Source organism: Gracilinanus agilis, chromosome 2, assembly GCF_016433145.1.
Source record: "Gracilinanus agilis isolate LMUSP501 chromosome 2, AgileGrace, whole genome shotgun sequence".
Lineage (NCBI taxonomy): Eukaryota > Metazoa > Chordata > Mammalia > Didelphimorphia > Didelphidae > Gracilinanus > Gracilinanus agilis.
The window spans coordinates 147,307,856-147,326,052 of NC_058131.1; the positions used below are offsets into that span (position 1 = coordinate 147,307,856).

The 18,197-nt window shown below is 34.7% G+C and overlaps 1 protein-coding gene across 4 annotated transcripts; it reads left to right on the forward strand.

The window, feature by feature from the left end:
- The first annotated feature begins 323 nt into the window (after positions 1-323).
- LOC123234786 (vacuolar protein sorting-associated protein 26C-like) lies at positions 324-1,217 on the forward strand. 4 transcript variants are annotated; one of them, XM_044660758.1, is made up of 2 exons: positions 324-674; positions 756-1,217. In XM_044660758.1, the coding sequence occupies exons 1-2, from the start codon at positions 324-326 to the stop codon at positions 1,215-1,217; spliced, it is 813 nt and encodes a 270-aa protein (XP_044516693.1). The 4 variants fall into 4 exon arrangements, with proteins under 4 accessions (XP_044516693.1, XP_044516694.1, XP_044516695.1 ...); XM_044660759.1 differs by having other exon boundaries at positions 324-395; positions 525-1,217; XM_044660760.1 differs by having other exon boundaries at positions 324-379; positions 755-1,217.
- Positions 1,218-18,197: the final 16,980 nt, after the last annotated feature.

The window sequence follows — 18,197 nt, forward strand, 5'->3', positions numbered from 1 at the left end:
AATGACAAAATAAATAACATAAATGTAATGATGGGAAGAAATGACTAGATAGATATTTGAATGTAATAGTTTGTATTAGGTAATTAGAACTGACAAATATTGGAAATATCAAAAACAAGAGAAACATATAAAGAGAGGAAAAGGAAAAGAGAATAAGAATAATACATACTATAATTACATTAAATAATAACAGCCATGACATGACTCTATGGCTGCTGGGAAGAAGAAGGGAAGAGAGTGAGGAGATACGTTGGACTGTGTGATAGGAGGTCCTAGGCTGCAGTAGTAGGAAGTGTCCCTGATTGTTTCTGCTGCTATTAATTATGGAGACCATCCTGGACATCAAGATCAAAAGGGCCAATAAAGTATATTATGCTGGGGAAATGTTCTCTGGTGTAGTGGTTATATCTAGCAAATATTCAGTACAACACCAAGGAGTTTTATTAACAATGGAAGGTCTGGTGAACCTGCAGCTCAGTGCCAAGAGTATTGGTATGTTTGAGGCTTTCTGTAACTCTGTTAAGCCTATTCAAGTTCTTACCAGTTCAATAGAAATTGTGAAGCCAGGAAAATTTCCCAGTGGTAAAACAGAAATTTCTTTTGAGTTCCCTCTGCATGTGAAAGGCAACAAAGTTTTGTATGAGACCTATCATGGTGTATTTGTCAACATTCAGTATACCCTCTGGTGTGACTTGAAACGATCTCTTTTGACCAAGGACTTGACAAAGATATGTGAATTCATCATTCATTCAACTCCTCAGAAGGGTAAATCAACTCCAAGTCCTGTGGATTTCACAATCACACCTGAAACCTTGCAAAATGTTAAAGAGAGAGCTTCCCTCCCCAAATTTCTCATCAGAGGACATCTCAACTCAACTAACTGTGTTATCACACACCCACTAACAGGGGAGCTGGTGGTTGAGTACTCAGAAGCTGCCATTAAAAACACTGAGTTACACTTGGTAAGAGTGGAAACTTGTGGTTGTGTGGAAGGCTATGCCAGAAATGCCACAGAGATTCAAAATATTCAAATTGCTGATGGTGACGTTTGCAGGAGTTTATCTGTTCCCATATACATTATATTTCCCAGACTTTTCACTTGCCCCACTCTTGAAACTACCAATTTCGAAGTTGAATTTGAAGTTAATATTGTGGTCCTGCTTCATGATGATCACTTCATCACAGAGAATTTCCCACTGAAACTCTGTGGAATTTAAAGGAAGAAGATGAAAATTTTGGGAAATGAAGAGATCAAATAGTTGATAGACTTTTACTTGTTTTTCTTTACTATCTGATCAGAAATGAACTTAATGTCTCAGAAATCATAATTATAATTATGTTTCTAGAACATATGGCTTTTTAGTCACTGGGTTCAGTAACATTTTCTTTGATATTCAAGGATTTTCTTAGTGTTTATTAATAATGTTACTTGGCAGAAAAACATGTATTTGTACCTACACTTAACTTTTCTTCTTTAAGCATTACAGTGAAGAGTTTTATGATTATGGTGTTAACATTACTGAATATTTAGGAGAAGTAAAAGAAATTTTAAAGATTTCTCAGTGCTTTAAGCAACTTTCTGTCTGTAATATGCAGAGATGATACAGATCTGTGTCACCTGGAACACTGTGGGGCCCAGTCCCTGACTCTGTCCTGTATATCTCCCAAAATTGCTACCAAGGACTAACTGCTCTAACTCTGGGACAGCAAGTTTGTAGCTCAAAATACATCTTCAGTCATCAAAAGGGAGCTGAAAAGAACTCTACTTAATGCTAGTAATGTGGCAAAGGAGTAGATAGAGGGTGGTCCTTATAGTCTTGTCTTCCCCTCTGACACAAATCTCATTGCTTTTGTGACTTGGAGCAAGTCTCTTCATTGTCAAGGTCCCAGCCAATCCTCTGAGATTCTACATTAGAGTAAACCAGCTAATGGAGATCTACCTCTCCCCTAGCCTCTCTATTGACTTTCAGTCTTGTATCTCCAGCTTTCAGGCATCTCAAAGTGGATGTCCAATAGACATCTTAACTTCAAACCTCAGTATACCCAAAACTGAACTCATCTTTTCCTCTGAATCCTCCTGCTCTCCTCAAATTTCCTACTAGTATAGAAGGCAATACTACTCTGCTAGTCCCTGTTACTCACTAATTGTCATCCTCAAGTCTTCAGTATCTCACTCCCCATATCTAACTCCCTTATGTACCAAGGCTTGACAATTTAACTTTTAAAGCATCTCTCAAATACACTCTCATCTCTCTGCTGACACTGTCCTGGCCCTGGTGCAGGCCTCATCTTCTGGACTATTGCTTTAGACTTCTGATGACTCCATCTGTGTCAAGGCTCTTCCCCACTCTAGTTCATCTTCCACTCAGTCACCAAAGTGCTTTTCCTAAAGCACAGGTCTGACCATGTAACCCTTACTGCTCCTGGCTCAGTAAACTCCAGTGGTTCCCTTTTGCCTCCAGGATCAAATACAAAATCTTCTTTTTGGAGTTGAAAACCTCTTATAACACGACTCCTTCCTACCTTTCCATTCTTCTTGCACCTAGTCTTTGCCATAATACTGTTCAATTTAGTGACACCAGCTTCTTCACTGTTCTGCATACAAGACACTGCATCTCCTAAGTATTTCTCTGGCTGTCCCCTGGGTCTGTTTCTCTTAACCTCTCCCTCCTGGCTTCCTTTAAGCCCCAATTAAAATCTCATGTATTTTGGATATGGCCAGTTTTGGGATCTGTTTTATTTGACTATATTTATTTGATATAAGATTGGCTTTTGGGGGGATAAGGAAGTTATATGGGAAGGAAAAGTAGTAATAGCAAACCAAAAAAATTGCATCAATTAATTTTTTAAGGTTATAGGTTATTTAAGGATATAAGGTTATATTTATAGGATATATAGAAGGAGATGGAGCCAAGACGGCAGATTAGAGGCAACCTACTGAATCTTCTCAACATTCTACTCCATCAACTTTAAAATAATGCCCTTAAGCCAAATTCTTGAGTGGCAGAGTCAGCAAAAAAACTTCAACAAAAACAGAATACTGTATATTGGCTCCAAGGCAGAAGACTGGTAAGGGTAGGCAATGGGGGGGGGTCAAGTGACTTGCCCAGGGTCCTTGGGATTCACCTCTTTTTATAGTGCTGCTCTAATAGTCTTTCAACTGACATCTGGCTTCTTTGGGGTTCTAAACTCTGAACCCCAACTTGATGTTCCTTGTAGAAAATGGCCACTTGAAATAAGATGACTACAATGGGAAAAAAACCAAATATTTAATGAAATAGAGGGCTTTCAAGCATTCCTAATGTAAAGACCACAGCCAAATAGAAAATCTGACATTCAAACACAAGACTCAATAGAATAAAAAGGTAAACATAAAAATAGGTAACATGAAAGCATAATCATGAGGGACTCAATAAAGTTAAATTGTTTATGTTCCTATATGAGAAGATGATACATGTAACTCCTAAAAACTTTTTCGTTATTAGGGCAGTCAAAAGGAGTTTAACTAGGCAGAGGGCCTGGATGTGAATAGATTATGTTGGAATGATTGCCAAAAAAATTAAGGGAAAAGAAAAAGGAGTGCATTAGTAGAGGCAGAATGATGATGATTTTCTTATAGAAAAAAAGGCATGCAAGGAAGAGCTTTCACACTGGAGAGAAAATGAAGGATGTGGTTGCTTAAAACTCACTTATTGGAAATAGTTCAAAAAGGAAAGAATATGTGTACAAACATTTGAAAGTCTCCTAATAACTTGTAAAACATTTTTCTGAACTGAATTATTAAACTCAACCAATATTTGCAAAAAAAAAAAATAACAGCCACAAAATAGAGAAAAAAAGTATCAAAGTAAAACAAATCCAAAGGAAGCTCAAAAGTAGAGGATGTTAATATTAGCCCACATGTATAATTCACATATTTTCAAACAAATCATAAACAATGTTGAGTTTATAGTTTTGCATATAATTTTTTGTGTTTGTTTATTTTATTTTTTTTTGTTGCTGGTTACCAAATACATAGTCATTGTTTTAAAGCAGGCTTAGTTGAGTTGTAATGTTGCCCTTGTGGAAATGAGAATAAACAGTAAGAAAAACAAGAGATTAGTACCACAATAGATAGAGCATCAGATTTAGAGTAGGGAGGACTTGGGTTCAGAACAGGCCTAAGACATTTTCTGGGTGTGTGACATTGAATAAGTTATTTAAATCCCAATTTCCCAGTTCTCAGAAAATTTCTTCTGTCTTAAAAAGGTAAATGTTTAAAATGAAAAGAAAAACAAAAGAGTTTAAAATGTTTTGCTTTAGAGCTGAGCTAAATCTAATAAATAAATAAATAAACAAACAAATAAATAAATCCCATGAAGTCTGAGTTTCAGGGTCCCAGGGCTTCTGACATATATATATATATGACTTAAAAACAAAAAAGAGGTCAGAAAGTTTTGTTTAGATCCCATCTATAAAACTTTTATTTGTCTGATGCAGAAAAGGATGAAGTCATTGGATGCTTGCTTGCTCCACTTGCTTGCTTCTCTCCATATTTCTATACTCTTTTTCTCAAATACTTCCACTATGAAAAATAAGAACTTCCACCCTTTTGTCCCCCTTTCTGCACTAATGTAGTCTTTTCCCCTCTCCATTCTATTTGCCCTCAAAAATACTGAATCCACATAAATTTGCAGGTCAAATTATCTTTGCTTAAATATATATGTCTTTTGCCTTTTGTACTATTTTTTCCAACATTTTCTTTCATTTTCAGTATAATCTGCCAGTTTTTATGATGATAATTGTATTTACTTGGTACTTGAACTACTTTCTATACATATGTAGCAGATTATTTTTATTTATTACATAAGAACTTAATTTTATCTATGGCAGTCCTTGGATTTTCCTTTGAGAGAATTATTTCAGGAGATGATTAGTAGATTTTATCTATTATTTTACCACTTAGTTCTAGTAGATTTGAGTAGTTTTAATTTTTCATTTCTTGAAATACTATGTATAGATTTTTACAAACTCATGGCTTTTCAGGTAGTCCAATTATTTCTAAATAACTTCTCCTTGACCTTGTCTAATTATTTAAAAATTCATTTGTCCATATTATTTCTCCTTGACTCCTGTATGTTTTTAGAATCAGATATCTTATATTTTCTTTTTCTTTTTCCTAGTCGTTGTTTCATCATCATTGATTTCTGTTTGTTTTATGCTAGTTTTTAAGGAGTCTATTAATCTGGCAAACCTTATTACTTCCTCTTCTAAGTTCATTAATCTCTTTCCAATAATTTCCCTCAGAGCCTTTGTTTTCTTTTTTTTTTTTATTTCTTCATTTCCTGTAAGTACTCAAATAGATCTAATGAAAATCCATTTGTATTTGAATCTGTGTTGTTAAGGAGTTACTTTGTATTACTTTTATAGAATCTCTATATTTACAATAACATCTTAAAATGATTTTTGTCTATCTTTCCAGATTTCTTTTTTAAATTCAGACTTTGTTCTGGGATCAGGCTCTACTCTGCTCTGCAATTTTATGGGAGTAGTAGATCTTTGGTTTTGCCTTTTGTCAGCTGTTAAACTATGCTGAACATACCTCCCAAGTTAAGCATCCTATACTCCCGTCTCTGTTTCAGGTGGAAACACTGAATCTCCAGGCTCTTCTTTGGAGTCTCAGAACCAGAGTGGTTTTTAGGATTCAAAAATGAGGTCTAAAGATCTCAGAGCCCTAGAGGGTGCAATTAGGGCCCCTTTTGTGAGTTTACCAGAGCCAAGCAGAAATCCCTCTTCTTTTCTCTGAGTTACCCATAGTCCTGACTCTACACTGATACACTGGGAAGCCACAGGGTTTGTTTGCCTAAGCTAATACTGCCTTAGTTGCCACTCTTATTCCCCATTTTTGTGCAAATTGAGTTCCAGTAAGCTTAACAGCTAAGAGATGCATCTGCATCACCTACACAGCTTTCTTGCAATGTGCCTGCTCTTACTATTAATCAGATATCCAAATGCCAAACCAACAGGTGAGTTCCTTATTCTTGATGACATGCTATCGCCTGGGTACCAAGCTAGAGCTGGGGCTAGGCAGAGACTGATGTGAGTTATAGTTCTATTGGGCTGGCTCAGTGGGGTGGAAAACGGACAGTTATGACATGTGGAGCATCTTCCTATTTGTTTCCTTCTTCCAAAATCCTCTGAAGGGTATTATCTTAAGTTGTTAGAATCTGCCATTAGGATTATCTCAAAAGCTAATAATTAAATTTTGGACAAACAGCCCAGTAGAAATTGAATGATTTTATAGTTGTATGGCATAAGCAGGACCATGTAGTTTATGGTGTGTGTGGAAGAGGCACAAAGGCTAGAGTACTGGGTCTGGAATCAGAAAGACCTTAGTTCAAATCTAGAATTAGCCAGTTATTTGCTGTGTGATTCTAGGTAAGTGTGAAGAAGATCTTACTAACTTATTTCAGTTGCCTATTTCATAAGTCATTTAACCTCTGTTTGCCTTAGTATCCTCATCTAAAAAATGGGAATAATAATAGTGCCTACCTTCCAGGGTTGTTGTGAGGATCAAATGTGATAACAATTTTAAAGTATTTAGCAAATCCCTGGCACATAGTAGGCAGTATGTAAAGGCTTACTCCTTTCTTCCCCACCTTCTCATGGAGTTTCTGACTTTCTGACCTCATGGGCAGGTTTATATGATCCCATTAGGATCTATTCTTCTATTTTTTTAGCTCAGGAAAGGATATTTCACCAGTGTGTTGTTTGAGGAGCAAGACACTCTACCTGTGGCTAGATCAATATTTAAAATTCTATAGAAATGTTAGCTATTATTGTTACCATTATTATTGTTTTCATTGGGCATGACAATATGAAAGTCTCATGACTCTTTACTGAGAAGATTGCTAGGCTTTATTTTTTTCCCCTGGCAGAACATTTTAGTTTATAATCAGAGAATATATCACTTGGTGTTGTCCATAAGAAATATAAAGCACATTTGGAAAATGAGTATGGTATGCGAGGTGGAACTAATTAAACAGAGAGAGCTCCAGCAAAATCATTTTTTTATTATATGATATGAACAAAAATAATTCAGATTGTCTCTTGTAATTCATTCTTTTCTACTATTCAAAAGCACATAATCTCATTTCAATCCTGAAAGACATAAACGCTAGGGCAATTCTTTATTTTGCTAGAATACTCGGTCAACTAAAGCTTCAAGTGGACTGTAATGGTTTTAAAGTACAGCTGTTCTTGTGGAGGGAAATTATACCTTGGTACACAGTGTCTAGAGGTAGAAACTACATTAATATTGACTTACCCAAACTTCTCTTTCTACATAAATGAAGGATATGGAGGAATAATGGGCTTGCACATGGGCAAGGTAAGATCCACTCATGAAACTGGTTTCACAAGCCACAGATAAAAATCAATTTTGCTGTTTTAGAATGACAATGTGTTTGCATATACACATCACGGGGATAATGAGATCATGTGTCTGGAGGTGGGAATCTAGTATGATAGATAGAATGTTATCCCTGGGATCAGTTAGATCTAGCTTAAAAACTCGCCTCCGACACACTTATCTTGGAGACTATGTTGGCAATTCACATCTCTGAACCAGTTTTCTTAGCCATCAAAGTGAGATAGTGTTATCTGAAATATCTCCCTTATGAGGCCATTTTGAATCTTAAAAGACATAATAACGTAAGGTGCTATAAAAATGTGAGCTATTATGCTATATATTAATACTTTATTCATATTTGTGAATTTAACACCATAACCATATAAACACATATGTATACACACTTAAATGTATATATATATGTACATGTATACATATACATTGATGTGTATATATGTGATTAAAATATAAATTATATCTAATATTTACATTTTATTTTCAAGTTCTCAAGCTGCTTGGCAATCATTTTACTTTAACCTCAAAACAACCCAAATCTAATTAAATTTCAAAAGCTTGTATTTATTTCAGTTATCCTTGTTGCAGTTTTTGTTGTTACTGTTAGATTTGTTGTTATCCATGCTTTACAGCTGGGGAAACTGAGGTCCAGACTATTTAAGTGACTTATTCATGATCACACAATGAATAAATGTAGGAGACTGGCTTTGAATTCAGGTCTTGCCTGATGCCAAGTCCAATACTCTTTCTATTAAGCCTCCCTGCAGCTTGCAAATGATTCCATCTCATTAGATCAAAACTCAGAAATATAGTATACATAAACATATATACATGCATGGCTGAGAAGAGATAATCTTGATAATTAAAGGCTTCGACAGTTAGAAAAACTATAAATATCCTAAACAACCTTTCTGAAGGAATTGTGAGAAATTATCACATATAGAAAGTAACAACCTTGATGACAGTAACAGCATCTGCCAAAACACATTTACTTGATATCTGAGAGATTAAGTCTCTCCAACCACCTTCCTCTATCTGTATTTTGCAGACATGTTGCCTTTAACATGATCTGATTTAGAGTTTTTATGCTGGTAGGAGGAGTTTTTCCAATATGTTGTTCTCAACCCTTTCCCATCCCTTCCTGAGCTTATCTATATTGCCCTTGTCCCACCCAACTATTGTGCATGCATGTATATGTGTATATATCTCCATGCATGTGCACCTATGCATACTCACATGCACATACCTATATACTTTGTTCCTCTTGCTGTCTGTCTTCATTGCTGAAATTGTTAAGAACTTCACACTTCCAAAACTACCTGTATCGTTTAGATTATTGAATCTTGGAGGCAAGGAGGAATAGAAGGAAAGAGGAAGAGTAAAGTAGATGCCAAAGAAACCAGGTGTCTCAATAGAGTCTGTAATATGTTGGAGATACCATTCAATTATTCCTTCTAACACAGATAATGAAGACTGAAAATGAAGCATTTAGTTGTTGGTAAAATGTGATGCTCTCTTCGTTAACCTAACCTTGGACAATGGTCCCACTTCCCATTTTCTCCCTAAAATATTTCAGGTTCATATACCTGAATATTGGTACTAAATTTTTATCACAAACTTCATCTGAGGTGTGTTTTAAGGGAAGAGAAAAGAAGTCTATCTTTCACTATTTTCAAACTCTGTCAGAGGGGAAATTAGAAATGACATTAGAGAAAAGCCTTTTCACACTGGCTGGCTCCCAAGAGATGAAAAAGATGGGCAGACCATTGGGAAATAACAAGCATGTAAAGGAATGCTTTAATTTTTCCACTAAGTGTTTCACTTAGCAACCAGGAAAAAATGATAATTTTTCCTCCCTGGGAATTGAACTGAGAACAGATGATTCAAGGGTTTCAAGGAATTCACTCTTTTTTTTTTAAAGCTCTAATTAGGTACCCCTGAGACTTTGTACTGGTTATATTCTATGTTTGGAATATATATTCTCACATCAAATCTACCTTGTAGAATCCCTATGTTCCTTCAAAGGTCAGTCCACATCTATATTTTTCAAGAGGTCTTTCATGATCCTCCTAGCTATGGTGTTTCCCTCATCAAATTACCTCTTATTTCTCTTTGTATACTCATATTTATACACATTCTCTATCCTAAGTGAATTAAGCTTCAAGTCAGAAACTCTCTCATTTTTGTCTTTGGAACCCTAGTGCCTAGCACAATACTTGGTACATGGTAGGGGTTTATTAAATGACTGTTAATATTAATTAAACAATTACTCAAATGGTAATCCTGATAAGCTATCATCTATGTCCAATGAAGGACAGACATTTTAAGATTAAGTCAGAGATGAAAATGATCGAGGCAAAGTATCTTAATGACAAAGTGGTTTAAATTGTTGACATAATTCCCATCAGGGATCTACTGTTTTTTATTTTATCATTGCACATACCTGAGACCAAAAATCATTGTAGAATCATTTTTTTCTTGAAGTCATAACTGATAATTAAATTTAGAAAAACTATATTTTGGAATCTAATTTCTCTTCTGATAGTTCACTTTGGCTTGGTAATGACTTTAGGTTCTCATAGACTTTTCCAGTTTAAGATAGGTTCTTACAAATTCTGCCTTGAAAGGCTTTTATTTTTGGCCCAGAGCTGGACTTTATATTCAAATATTAATTTAAGAGATATACATCACAAAATGCTTTGGCCATAAGACAATTAAGATTTTGGTTATAGGAAGTCATGAAATAATACCCTAAAATATGGTAGGCCTGCAATCTGAACCCCTAAAAAGAATAGCCATGTTCAGAGTATCAGATAGCCTTAGAGTGTTGAATTTAGTCTGATTATTTTCAATGACATACATAGATAGGAATGACTATGGCCAAATATGCACATATATTTTCCTCTTTCCAAAGTCTTATAGCTCCCATTGGGCAAAGGATAAAGGAGAGATATTTTCCCCATATATTTTCCCTTATTTCTCAGCATTGTTTCTGTAACATTTTGTAATATTTGTAAGTGCATTCTAATATCCAATGTGAAGAACATTGGATTTGGACTGAAGATTTTTGGTTTGATGTCTTGATTTAAAAAATCTTTTTGACCTTTAGAAAGTCTTCTCATATCTCTGGATTTCACTTTCCTCCATACAGAATTGGACTCATTGTTTAATATTCTTTCTGATTCTACGTTTATTAATGCTAGAAACTATGAAAGTTTCGCATCAGAGAGTTGAAAGTCAGTCCTCTGGCAATTAATAACTTTAATGAGTAACTCATTAACGGGCCTCTGGATGTTGGCAATGATGGTGATTAGACTCTGTATTTCTAGGACTGTTTAGTGAAAATAAAATTATAACTTCTTGACACTTAGAGAAAGTAGCATAGGCATGTTTGTAGCTGTCACAAATATTTAGAGTTGGAAGAGATCTTGAAGCCATCACACACACACATACACACACACACACACACACACACACACACACACACACACACACGAAAGAAAACAGAGTCTCAGAGAGAAGCAACTTATAAGTTACATGGGTATTAAATACCTTTCAGGAGTAGAATCCAGGTCTTCTGTTTCCATACTTAGTCCTTTATGCACTGCAACAAGCAATCTCTATAGTATTATTGAGTGGTCCCATTTTCTTCCCTTTAAGAGATATTGTAAAAAAAATGGTCAGCATTCCTTTTGATATATAAAGTAATATATATGAATATTTAATTCTATAAAATAAACTAAAGGGTGAAATAATTTTTCAGCCTAAAGGAACTTATGAAGTCAACATGAAAGATCTCATTGACCAAGGTGGAAGTGGAGCACAAAGCAGCATGTCAAGACAGGCTTCACCCCTCCACTCCCAACCCCTTCTCCTGAGCTTTCAGACACAGACAGTAAGGGGAGGTCAGAAAATTTTTCAGAAGGAGTTATAGGAATCCATTTTCTGGCTCTGAATGCAAGGCTGGAAGGGTATTAAATACCCCTCTCCTTAGATGATACCAACTTGCAGGAACTGAAAACTTAAAGGTCCCCAGAGTTTACTATGAAGGCAGTCACAAAAAGAACCAGAAGCTTGGAACAGTGCTCCCCTCACCACATGTATAGAGCTCAACATTAATAGTTTGTTTTTTTTATTAAAAGAAAAGAAAAGGGTTAGAAAATGAGCAATCAAACAAATAGTAAAACTCAACATAGAAAGTGATTTTGGTGACAGAAAAGACCAAGACACAAACTCTGAAGAAAACAACAAAGTAAATACTGCTGCTTTCAAAGCCTCCTAGAAAAATAGGAATTGCTTTCAGGTTCTCCAAAAATCAATGGGGGTGTTCACAAAAGATTTTAAAAATCAAATAAGAGAAGGAGAAGAAAAATAAAAAAAATGATAGTGATACAGGGAAAACATGAACAAAAGAATAGTTTGGGGAAAGGAGTCACAAAAATTACTGAAGGAAATAATGTCTTAAAAAAAGAATAGGCTAATTGGTAAAAAGAGGCACAAAAGTCCAGGGAAGAGAAGAAATCTTTAAAGATCAGATTTGGCCAAATGGAAAAAGAGCTTCAAACATTCACTTAGGAAAAGAAATCTTTATGAAGTAGAATTAGCTAAATGTAAAGGGAGGTCCAAAAGCTCACTTACAAAAAATCATGCTTTAAAAATTAGAATTGGGAAGGTGGAATCTAATGATTCCATAAGACATAAAGAAATCAAAATCAAAAGAATAAAAAAAAGAAGAAAATTTGAACTCTCTCATTGGAAAAACAACTGACCTAGAAAATAGATCCAGGAGAGATACTCTAAGAATTATCATACTACCTGAAAACCATGATCAAAAAATGAACTTGAACCGCATCTTTCAAGAAATTTTCAAGAAAAACTGGCCTGATATTCTAGAACCAGAAGGCAAAATCAAAATTGAAAGAATTCAGCAATTAGCTCCTGAAAGAATAATTATCAGCAATATTATAGCCAAATTTCACAACTTCCAGATCAAGGAGAAAATATTGCAAGCAACCAAAAAGAAACAAATCAAATATTGTAGAACCACCAGGATAAGACAAGATTTAACAGCTGCTACATTATAAGATTGGTGGTCCTGAAATATTTTATTGCAGAGGATAAATGAGCTAAGATTTCAATCAAGAATCACTTAACCAGCAAAATATTGAAAGGGATATTCACATTCAATAAGTTTAAACTGTTACATACCTACACAGGAAGATAATTCTTGTGACTCCTAAGAACTTTATCATTCTTAGGGCAGTTAGAAGGAAAAAAATAAAATTATGGCATGAGTAAGAGGAATGCATTAGGAGGAGGGAAAATTGAAAAATAGAATGGGATAAATTATCATGCATTAAAGAGGCATGAGAACTCTTTTATACTGAGGGAAGATGGAGCAAGTGGGGAGGTAACCATGTGAACCTTACTCAAATAATTGGTTCAATGAGGGAAGAACATACACAATCAATTGGGTAGAGGAATCTATTTTACCCTAAGGGAAAGTAGGAGAGGAAGGGGATGAGAGAAGAGGGGTAGAGCTGATAGAAAAGAGGACAAAGTGGAAGAGGCATTAATCAGAAACCAAAGAAGGAAAAATATGGAGAAAAGTAGTGTAGAATGATCATCATGGTGCAAACATATTTTTAGAGGTCTCAAATAAAAGCTTCATTTCTCAGACATGTGGAAATGAGTCAAATGTATAAGAATACAAGTCATTTCTATTGATAGTCAAAGGATATGAATAGGAAGTTCTCAAAGTAATTAAAGCTCTCCATAAATCTAAATCACTATTAAAGAAATGAAAATTAAAATAACTCTGAGGTACCAATCGACACCTATCACATAGGTCATTATGACAGAAAAGGAAAATGACAAAGGTTGGAGGCAATGTGGGAAAATCAAGACACAATTGGGGAAGAAGTAAACTGATTCAATCATTCTGGTGAGCAATTTGGACCTATGCTCAAAAGGCTATAAAAGAGTACATACCCTTTCACCCAGCAATACTATTACTAGGTCTGTATCCCAAAGAGATAAAAAACAAAAAAAGGGGAAGGACCTATGTGTACAAATATATTTAAAGCATCTCTTTTTCTGGGGTCAAAGAATTGGAAAGTGAGGAGATATCTATCAACTGGGGAATGGCTGAGTAAGTCACAATGTATGATTGTAGTGACACACTATTGTGCTATAAGAAATGATGAATAGAAGGAGCTTAGAAAAATCTGGAAAGATTTACATGAACTGAAGTAGATTGGAATAATCAGAACCAAGAAAATATTGTATGCAGTACCAGGAATATTATGCAATAAACAGTTGTGAATAACTTAGCTATTCTCACCAATACAATGATCCAAAGCAATCCCAAATGGACAAATGTTAAAAAAAATGATATATGCTTCCAGAAAAAAAACTGATTGTGATCTAATCCAAACCAAAGCAAAGTTTTTTTACTTTATTTCTTATTTTTTTTTGCTTGTTTCTTTCCATAAAAGGATTAATATGGAAAAAAAGTTTTACATGATTGCTCATGGACAATCTGTATTAGACTGTTTACCATATGGGGAAGTGTGAGGATAGGGAGGGAGAAAATGTTAAACTCAAAATTATTTTTAAAATGTTGGGAACTGTTTTTATACATAATTGGGGAAAAATAAAATAAAATTAAAGAAAACATTGAGTTATACACCTGAAAACCCTAACAATAAGATGTCCCAATCCTACATAATCTTTCATATTTCTTCAGGAGACAACTGTTGCATAAAGGATGGAAATGTACATTGGAAAAAGGCTCTAAAATATTTCAGTCTACATTTGTTCTTATGAATTCAATTTTACCTTAGTTGGGAAAAATCACAAATAATTCATGTCTTATACTGTGTGATTTTCATCCATGTTTTACCATAAGGTATACATAGAAAAGTCAGTAAATAGAACTTAACTCTAAACTTTTTTTTCAACAGTCCATGGGCATTAGCTTGGACCCAGGTTTTCCCTATGCTAATCCTCCTTGCATTTAGCTTAAAATTCTTTGCCTTCTCATTTCATTAAAAAAAGGTATTATTGATGTGATTTAGTATCTGCTATAGAATGTTACCTCATTGGTAGTTAGATGAGCATCTTACCTTAGCTCTTGAATAGTATGCCAGTCCAATTGAAACCCTAGAAAGTTCTTTTGAAGTGGAAAACATTAAAATATACTTCTGATGTCAAAATATGTCATCTGTATGAGCATAATCCTAGCCACATTCCATGAACCTCTTTACCATTAAGCTGGTCAACAAGGTGATAAATTATTCAGCAGTGGTAAACTGTAGAGCAAAAAAAAATTCAAAATTACCCTAAGTTCTATTAAATATTTTCTACTTCTTTAGTTATGTTGTCAGACTGATATTTAAAGGGGAAGTCTCATAAGAATCATGGAGTTTTAATCTTATTTTCAATAACAAAAAATAAAAGAGGAATACTTAAACAGAACAGACAGTAAGTACTCTAACAATACAAAGAAGGAAGAGGTTAATGTGGAATGATCAGTTGTAAAAGTCTAATAGAAAAGTTATGACTTTAAGTCAGTAGGTAAATAAACATTTATTAAATGACTTCTACATGCCAGGCACAATGCTAAATGCTGGGATACAAATACAAATGAAAACAATTCATTCCCTCAAGTAGTTTACAATCTGATGGGGAAAACAATTTACAAAAAGAAGGTTTAAAGCCGGGCAGAAAAGAAATAGATGAGCCTAATGTGTTGCCAAGAAGGAGATTTCAAAGAACTACAAAAGCAGTGTAGTTGGTAGGAAATGGGGATTAAAACTGTGTAGAATCCCTCTTTAAATAAAATACTGGATCCAATGTCCCTGCCCTCCCATCAAAGGGTACTGATGAGATTTGAGTATCAGATAGATTCAATCTTGCAGTATAATGAAATTCCCCAATGATGAGTTTCCTAAGGAAAGAAGCAGGGGATGCAATGTTCAAAAGAAGTTCAAAGCATTGGAACTGAGAGTATGAGTAAGATTTAGACAAGAGAGGAAGAGAAAACCATTCAAAGGAATTCCTGGAACAAAAAAGAGTAAAAAAGTGTTAATGTTGAATTTGGTGGAAAGTCTCGCAGGATCTGAGTGTGTGGGAGAGAATAGAGATAGACTTTGCTAAGAAAATTGATTTATCATCCAACAAGCATTTATAAGCATTTACTATATACTCATTTGTGGTTATTGCTAGAGATAGAAAGGTTTTTTTTTTTTTAAATAATTTACTCCATAAAAATGAAGTGGGGGCAGCTGGGTAGCTCAGTGGAGTGAGAGTCAGGCCTAGAGACAGGAGGTCCTAAGTTCAAACCCGGCCTCTGCCACTTCCCAGCTGGGTGACCCTGGGCAAGTCACTTGACCCCCATTGCCCACCCTTACCAATCTTCCACCTATGAGACAATACACCGAAGTACAAGGGTTTAAAAAAAAATGAAGTTAATTACTCTTTAACCAAAAAAAAAAATGGAATTACTTTTTAATAAGATTAAGACAAATATCTAACAGAAGCTTACCATATTTAAAGGTTTTGGGGGAAGTCTATTGGGATTATATGACTGTCCTTAGTACTGAAAGTAATTCCTTGATTATATTCCTCTAGCAACCTTGAAGGGATAGTAACTCATATTTATGGTATATAGTTTTATAAATCTTACAAATTACTCATCTCAGAAGACCCATGTGAGGTAATGATTTTATAGGTTAGGAAACAAATTTGGATTTGCCTAGAGTTGCACAACTAGAAAGGGATATTGAATCTGATTTAAAACCTGAGTTTTTACTGATTTTTTTTAATGTGCCATATACATTTATATTTCAGAAGTGTACATTTGTATGTATATAAATGTAATTATCTTAAGCCTGATGCATAACACACAACTTAATTGTTCTGGAATTCTATGCAAGATATTAAGTTGCACTGTGCATTTTGAGAACTATTTCAATATTTATGTCAAGGTGTCAGTAAAAATATATTAATTTATACATGTCAACTAGTGTGGGGCCAGTAGTAGAGTGCTATATAAGATGAATTTATTGGCCACATTCTGTTTAATATATTTATCAATAACTTGAATGAAGATATGATACTTATTAAATTTGTAGATGCCATGAAACTGAGGAAAAGATAATGAATTAGATGACAATCATCTAAAATTCTCTTGAAATATTATGTTGATGAAATTACAATAAGTTGAAATTCAAAGATTCAAAATCAAATGTTTAAGTAAAGAGTGAAGACTATGTCTCAGGGGGAAAAAAAAAAACATGAGCAAAGACAGTGGATTATAATTCAGCTAATGATAAGGCAATGAAAGACAAGAGAAAGGAAATTATTAGCCACTTACAATTTAGGGAAGTGAAGAATTATTATTCTTTGTCCCTTTTCCAAATAGAGGTCCTAGAAGAAACTCACAAATTGAAGAAGGGGTGATGTTCCTTGGAGAGCAGAACACAGAGATGGATGCACATTCTGGGCTATAGGGAGCTCCCAGAACTCAGGAAGGCTAAAGGATGAGGCTACATTTGTGACATGAGGTCGAAGTCTAGAAAGTAAACAGCACAATGAGGAGGATATAGTCAACATGGAACATAATGGTATGGAAGCCAAAAAAAGAAGCTAAAGTACTTTTAGGTTATGTTAGGAGAGACATTATAACTAGAATAAGGGGAATAATAATTCTGCTGTATTAAATTCTTGTCATAGCATATCTGAAATATGTTCAATTCTATTCCCATATTTTAGGAAGGAAACTTTAGTACATACAGGGATACTTAGGCAATGTATTGAAGAGGGAAAAATGATAGCTTTCTTTAAGTTCTTGAATGACTGATATGTGGAAAGGATGTAAGGCAAGACTATGAGATCAAATTGATGGCCGTGTTATCATACACATGAGATCTCTACCTCTGGGGGAAGACTAGGGCTGGTGGGTTATTTGAGCTCAAGAATTGGGAGCTAAAACTCAATCTAAAGCTTTAACAGACCTAACAGTGTCTGCACTGTCTAGCATCAATATGGTAAGCCCCCAGGAGCATTGGACTGTCAGGCTGCCTAAGGTGGGGTGAATTGGAGGTAGAAGAATTTATGACTATCAAAAATAAGACCATTTTTAGTATCCACTCTGCTTTGAATTTGTGAAAGATAAAAGGACAGTCTCGAAAAAGAAAGAAAAGAAAAGAAACATAAATAGTTGCCTAGGGAAATTAATCCATTATCATTAATAAAGCGCCCATGTGCTAGGCTCTCTGGGAAGCAATGAGGATACAGAGAAGGTAAGAATAGTTAATGCTTTCAAGAAACTTATACTCTAATCAGGGGGACAACATGTAAAAACTATAGCAAGGACCTAATTAGTATAAGCAATTAGCCCATGAAGTTCTCACATTATTTGAATTCATACTGCATGTTTCAATTGGGCTAAAACTAATGAGAATACTTTATTATAACCTGGAGTAATGTAAATTGAAATACATATGACAATTTCATGAGACCATTTCAAGAGATTAATTGTTTACACTAATTGGTACCTAGAATTTTTATTAAACAAACATGCTATATTCATGATAAATTAGAAATAACGAATAGAGGAAGACACTTGAATTAAGGAGGATTGGGAAAGGCTTCCTATAATAGGCAGGATTTTAGCTATGAATTGATGGAAACCAAGAAGAAAAGAAAGGAGAGGGAGAAGCCCAGGCACAGGAAACCCTAGATTTGGGGGAGGAGTAATTGTCAGAGATAAGTACCTTCTTAAAAA